This window comes from Solanum tuberosum, unplaced genomic scaffold (assembly GCF_000226075.1).
Source record: "Solanum tuberosum cultivar DM 1-3 516 R44 unplaced genomic scaffold, SolTub_3.0 scf00578, whole genome shotgun sequence".
NCBI classification, from domain to species: domain Eukaryota; kingdom Viridiplantae; phylum Streptophyta; class Magnoliopsida; order Solanales; family Solanaceae; genus Solanum; species Solanum tuberosum.
Window position 1 is genome coordinate 179,081 of NW_006239537.1, and position 6,035 is coordinate 185,115.

The window sequence follows — 6,035 nt, forward strand, 5'->3', positions numbered from 1 at the left end:
AATATAATTGTCATTATATTATTATCTTAAGTGATAATAATATATATGAGTATTTATAATTAGCACACTTTATAAATGGTATCAACTCAATTGCCACTAAATGTATTTGCGGCAAGGAAATTTTATTGCCACTAAATATCTGTTTTTATTGTAGTGTGTGTGAGGTGCAAAATATTTTTAGACAGTTAACATTTAACATAGGTTAGAAATTGTTGAATATAGTTTAGCACTTTAAGAACTGAAATATCAGACTAGAAGGTGAAGATTTTTAGGGTATGTTTGCTGTTTGGTATGAACGAATATGTTTTTCATGAAAATAGGTTTTTTTTTTTTTGGAAAATTAATGTTTGTTTGTTTTACTTATTTTTTGGTGTTTGGGGAGTAAGGTATAATGCAGCCAGACGCCATGATGTGATTGAAGCTGAAAATGTGATTAGTGACAAAACGGTTAATTCGTGTTTCATCTTTAATCATCAAGCTATGCCTTTCCTCAAAACTAACATTTGTAAAGCAGGGGAGAATTTATAGAATGTTCTACAAAATTTTACCACAGAGCACCCGGGTTTATTCCCGGGTCTTCACCTCAAGGTAGTACATTCGAATTCGTAATCCACGATAAAGATAGTAATCTTTGTTATTTGTTTGCTACTTTCTGTTTGATAATCTGTAGTCATTGCTCAGGACAGTGGGAAATTAGGTCCTAAAAACTGCGGTGAACATTTGGAACAAGCCAAAAATGAGTTTCCGGTATGTAAATGTGGATACGACATGTTGGATGCTGGCTTTTTCAATGACTGTAAGGTACTGTGACGGAGTTAAATTCAGTAAACAATTTGTTAGCTATGTTGCACGGATTATTCATTAATGTCGAGTGTTGTGTGTTGGATCCTCCAAAAGTAGCACATTTTTTTTGGAGGATCTGACATGAGTGCTCCCAACAGTTTTTGGAGAGCCCGAGCAAAATAGTTTGTTAGTACTCTTGCCCTTAATTGGAAAACTAAGGCCATTTTTGTGTCTGGTGCTGATTCTTTCTTTTCAGAAGCTTGAAATACAAAAGGGCGTAAAAGATTTTAACATTCCTATAATAAGATCGAACCGGAAGTTAGTTGCTACTGAGAATGGAGGTTTGCGTGACCCGTCTCCTTTAGTTTTCAATTCTGTGTGGAAATCCCAAGAAGCAAAGCGAGTAATGGACAAGTTCAATTACCCTGTATGCTCAGGCATTCAAAGGCCGAAAAATTATGAGGATATTGCTTTCATGAGTGTACGTGCACCCTAAATAGCTATGTTAACAGTAACCGTGTTGCACCAATGTTTCCTAGTTTAATTTTATTATTTGAAATTGCTTATCAGGTTCTTGAACTCGGGCAACTTCTCAAGGCAAAACTGATTACATCCGAGGAACTCACTCAAATTTTTCTGAACAGATTAAAAAGGTATGGTGAATGCTTTGCTTCCATTTATCTGATTTGTGTGCTATTGAATAATTTGATTCTGAAAATGATGTGTTGTGCCGGAGTGTTACAGGTACAGCCATGTCCTTGAATCTGTTATCACAATAACTGAAGAATTAGCATTTCAACAAGCAAAAGAGGCTGATCAAGTGCTTGCAAAAGACAAATATTTGGGTATACGTCCACTTCCTCTCTTCCCCTTAGTCCTCGTTCGTGTCTCTCTTCTCCACATTTTAGTTTTTGGATGTCATGAGAAAAATCTTTTAACATTTGTTCTTATGGAGTGAGGTGTTTGAAAAGAGAATATTGAAATTTCAATTCAAAGGACCGCAGATGATTCTGTTCTTTATAGGTCCTCTTCATGGGATACCGTATGGTCTAAAGGACATTATTGCAGTACCAGACTATCCCACAACGTGGGGTTCCAAATCTTTCAAAGATCAAGTTATTGATGGTGAAGCTTGGGTTTATAAGAGGTACTTACAAATTAATAAATGTTGAGGCCACATCCCGAAGCCAGCCTATATTGTACATGTGTTTGTATAATAATTTGTAGATACGGTTGATGCAGGCTGAAATCTGCTGGTGCAGTTCTTGTTGCAAAATTAGTCTCTGGTTCTTTAGGTTATGACGATATCTGGTTCGGTGGTAGAACAAGAAACCCCTGGAATATCGAAGAATTTTCTACTGGTTCATCAGCAGGGCCAGCTTCCAGCACCTCAGCAGGTATGTTGAGTTAGCTTTCTCCGTCCCAATTTAAGTGCCTTAGTACCTACATCTGTTTCGTTATCTGCACGGGTGAAAGAATGGATTTTTACCAACCTTTAGCCATTTACTGATCCAAATGAATGGAATCTAACAGATATTGCATACTATGCCCAGTCCTGAAATTGGTTCTATAGATATGACCAGAAACGAGAAAAATAAATGCAGTATCTAAATGGTGATACGGAAGATGAGTCAACCATAACTTCGTGTTTTTTTTCCTAATAGAATACCCTGAGAAGAGATAGAATGGGCGGTACCGAATAAGATTAGTAAGGCAGAGTATATTGTTCTACAATGGTGTCTTCACATTGCAGGTCTAGTTCCATTTGCAATTGGTTCAGAAACTGTTGGGTCTATTACCTACCCAGCTACTAGGTGTGGTGTTACTGCATTGCGGCCCACTTTTGGAGCTGTTGGTCGTACTGGAGTTATGAGCATATCGGAAAGCTTGGTATCATATCTCTTCCACAAAATTTGATTCCTTTCGTATGTGTTTTATCTTTTACTGTAGAGGTTGCTGACACTGAATCTGGCTGGTCATTAGGATAAACTAGGCCCTCTCTGCAGGAGTGCTGCAGATTGTGCGGTTGTTCTCGATGCCATCCGGGGAAAGGATCCAGATGATCTTTCATCCAGGGACATCATGTTAGGTGATCCATTTTCAGTTGACATTACAAAACTCACTGTTGGGTATCTTGAAGACGCTGACAAGGAAGTAAGTGATTGTTCTACATTACCAGAAATTCGCTATGCAAATTAGATTCTTTATCCTCTTTGAAAGCCCGAACTAACGAGACTGTTTAATTATGTCAATTACAGGTTGTTGGTGTACTTAAATCAAAGGGAGTGAATGTGGTTCCATTTAATCTGGATTACACTGTTGATAGTGCTCAAGGTATTGTTAGCTTCACTATGGATGTTGACATGCTAGCTCATTTTGACGAGTGGCAGCGCTCGAACCAGGATGATGAATTTGAAGCTCAAGACCAATGGCCTCTTGAACTTCGTCGTGCCCGCGTAATATCTGCTGTAGACTATATTCAGGTATATGTCACAATCTAGAAAATATCCTCTCTAGATGTTAAAAAAACATTGCCTTGGATAGAGCCTTATCCACTTTACCAATCAACTATTTAGTATAGTGTTAAAGAAGGAAGCTGTACTTCACAGGCACAGAGAGGTCGAAGCAAATTGATTCAGGAAGTGAAAGAGAACTTCACAGTTGATGCATTTATTGGAGGTTCGGGTGACTGGGAGAAAATTTGTGTGGGCAATCTTGTGGGTATGCCAGTAGTGGTGATTCCAACAGGTTTTAAGACGATATCCAATGCACCGTCTGATGATACTCGCAGGAAGACAACAATAACTACTGGCATTTATGCTCCTCCTGACCATGATCATGTTGTAAGGCTCTAATCCTCTTATCTTGTGTGTTTGGGATATTGGAAAATTTAGAATCCTAGAGTCTAGCTTGGTCAGAATGAATTTAATTTTCTCATATGTATATATGTGAACGCGCACACATGGTTCGAGTGGAAAGTAACGAGTTCAGCTCAGAACCTGAATCCGTCCTTGTTGCAAGACTAATGACCTTTGTCTAAGTGTAGTAGTAGTGACTTTCTAGAATTCTAGCAAAAGCTTCATGTATTCAGAGTTTTGGTGCTGCTAAGGAACCCACCCTTATATTGATTTTGTGTGTTCCTTCTATGCGCAGGCTTTAGCATTGGCAATAGCGTATCAGTCAGTGACCAACCATCATAAGCAGCGCCCTCCAATTGACGACATTGGACCAAATGATTCAATTCCAAACCCACCCACTTCCGCTGTACCCGCAAGACAACTACGTGATTACTAATCTCTCAAGGGTGTTCAATGTCACTCTGTGTTGTCCTTTTAACTTGTTATTATAGATGTATACCACTAGTTGTAGTAGTTAAAGCTGTGTTGAATCATCTTCGCTTAGTGACAAAAGGAAGAAAATACTTCTCTCTCTTTTTGTTTATGCTAAAGGAGACCACCATTCGGGGGCTTCTTTTTTGGTATATTCTTTCATTCTTTCAAAAGTTGATAGTTTGGCTATATACCTCTCGCAAATAGTTTGTGCTAGCCAGGAGATATTAGATCTTGTTTGGTAACGCAAATTTCAATTTCACGACCGGGTTGACGTTTTAAATCGAAGAAAGGATCAAGAATAGTTGTTGTATGGTACTACTATTGATAAACAAAAGGCATCCAGGAGCAGCCTATATAAGCAACTTTATCATGACTTTTTGTTCAAGAACTATGGAAGAATACCTAACTTATATGGATCTGTCCAAATCTACATTGTCATACATTTTTCTTGTTAAAGAGGAAAAATCTCAAAAATTGGCGAAATGTTTGCTCGCCTGGCCATTAGGCAAGAAGGGATAAGAAAATAAAACAGTAACAAAGGAAAACAAAACAAGAGCATAACACCTAACTCAAGTAGCTAAGTCCTTCTAGCAGGCACAAGTTTCTGTTTCAGAATCTCTAATTTTCACGCCTAGTCCTCCTACGAGGAGCAGCGGCGTCCTCATTCTGGTCTTCTTTCTTCTCCGTGGCTCCTTCCTTGTTTGAACTTGATGCCTCGGCACCATCACTTCTCTTAGCCTTTCCAGTAGCTTTTGCCTGCACAAGCAAGAAGTGGTTATTTTAACAAACATACATACCCAACAGACATGAAACAAGTTTCATTCGTTTCCTATTTCTTTGTGTGTGTCTGGTTTAGGGGGTTGAGGCTGAGTTCAGACTTACGGGTTGCTGCTGTGTCCCACCAAAGATGAGCTTCAAGAAAACTGTGAAAATGATAATTATGATTGAAATGACAGCACCAACTGTGAGATTGGGCTGTTTCTCAGCCTTCTCAAGAATATCCTACAAGACAAGTCTATGTATTAGTCACACATACAAAAATGAAACAACATGCAACGTCAGAACACCAGGTCATTCACTCACCAATACTTTGGACTTGTGTTCGCCCAAGAAGGGAATGTCAGCCACCTTGTAGAGGAGATCAAGTACCATTTTCTGCCAAGTGTTCCAAATATATCTCAGATCAAGTGATGGAATGAAAAGAAAAATCAAGAACAATGGGATGTATCTTGAAGAAAGTGTAAACAATTACCTGGAATCCTTTGAGCCCACCAGTGCTTGCTGCTTCCTCAGCCTTTTGTTTCTCTTTCTCTATGTCAAACTTGGGCTTCCATGCAGTCATCCTGTATGATTCTGCAACTTTCTCATCACTTGCTATCATGATATTGTCAAATAATATACCATCTTGCATTGTCCAAATTTCAATGCCAATTGCTGCAATAGGCTCGAAATTTTAAAATATATACTTTAGGTGATTTATGCAACCTAATTGGATTGTTTTTATGAGTAGTGTCTTTGCCAACTAAACATATTCAAAAAATAATAATTTTCCAATGTTAGATTATTTTTCTGATGTTGGATTAAATTAATCTAAAAATGTGAAAACTTATATAAACTATTTGTTCCAATAATAATAATAATAATTAGGGGTGTTCACGGGTTGGTTTGGATCGGCTATTGGTCAAAACCAAAACCAAACCAACTTGATCGGTTTTAAAATTATCAAAACCAAACCAAACCAAATACAATATACATTTATCGGTTTGGTTATTATCGGTTTCGGTTTGGTTTGGTTCGGATATTCGGTTATTAACCATACACAAAAATAAAAGAAACAATTCATTTAAAATGTGAAAAAAGTGACAACAATCCATTCAAAACGAAAAATAGTTAGAATGACTTAAATTACTGAACTTTCGA

The 6,035-nt window shown here is 37.8% G+C and overlaps 2 protein-coding genes across 2 annotated transcripts; one reads left to right on the forward strand and one right to left on the reverse strand.

Annotated features, from left to right (window-relative positions):
• The first annotated feature begins 623 nt into the window (after positions 1 to 623).
• Positions 624 to 4,264, forward strand: LOC102586146 (glutamyl-tRNA(Gln) amidotransferase subunit A-like). The gene is made up of 11 exons (XM_006366219.2): positions 624 to 801; positions 1,040 to 1,264; positions 1,354 to 1,436; positions 1,528 to 1,628; positions 1,807 to 1,930; positions 2,026 to 2,180; positions 2,537 to 2,673; positions 2,767 to 2,937; positions 3,042 to 3,266; positions 3,393 to 3,626; positions 3,937 to 4,264. The coding sequence occupies exons 1-11, from the start codon at positions 769 to 771 to the stop codon at positions 4,075 to 4,077; spliced, it is 1,629 nt and encodes a 542-aa protein (XP_006366281.1). The 5' UTR covers positions 624 to 768; the 3' UTR covers positions 4,078 to 4,264.
• A 269-nt stretch (positions 4,265 to 4,533) lies between these two features.
• LOC102585810 (calnexin homolog) lies at positions 4,534 to 5,562 on the reverse strand. The gene is made up of 4 exons (XM_006366218.2): positions 5,368 to 5,562; positions 5,199 to 5,270; positions 4,998 to 5,117; positions 4,534 to 4,871 (listed from the first exon to the last, which is right to left on the reverse strand). The coding sequence occupies exons 1-4, from the start codon at positions 5,524 to 5,526 to the stop codon at positions 4,734 to 4,736; spliced, it is 489 nt and encodes a 162-aa protein (XP_006366280.1). The 5' UTR covers positions 5,527 to 5,562; the 3' UTR covers positions 4,534 to 4,733.
• Positions 5,563 to 6,035: the final 473 nt, after the last annotated feature.

Bases quoted from the DNA above. Each gene is read 5' to 3' on its own strand.
- LOC102586146 (XM_006366219.2), top strand. From the start codon at position 769: ATGTTGGATGCTGGCTTTTTCAATGACTGTAAG. The intron at 1,265-1,353 runs GTACGTGCACCC...ATTGCTTATCAG, and splicing joins AGGATATTGCTTTCATGAGT to GTTCTTGAACTCGGGCAACT. The intron at 2,181-2,536 runs GTATGTTGAGTT...TTCACATTGCAG, and splicing joins AGCTTCCAGCACCTCAGCAG to GTCTAGTTCCATTTGCAATT.
- LOC102585810 (XM_006366218.2), bottom strand. From the start codon at position 5,526: ATGCAAGATGGTATATTATTTGACAATATCATGATAGCAAGTGATGAG. The intron at 5,118-5,198 runs GTGAGTGAATGA...CTTGTCTTGTAG, and splicing joins AACACAAGTCCAAAGTATTG to GATATTCTTGAGAAGGCTGA. The intron at 4,872-4,997 runs GTAAGTCTGAAC...TTGCTTGTGCAG, and splicing joins GTGGGACACAGCAGCAACCC to GCAAAAGCTACTGGAAAGGC.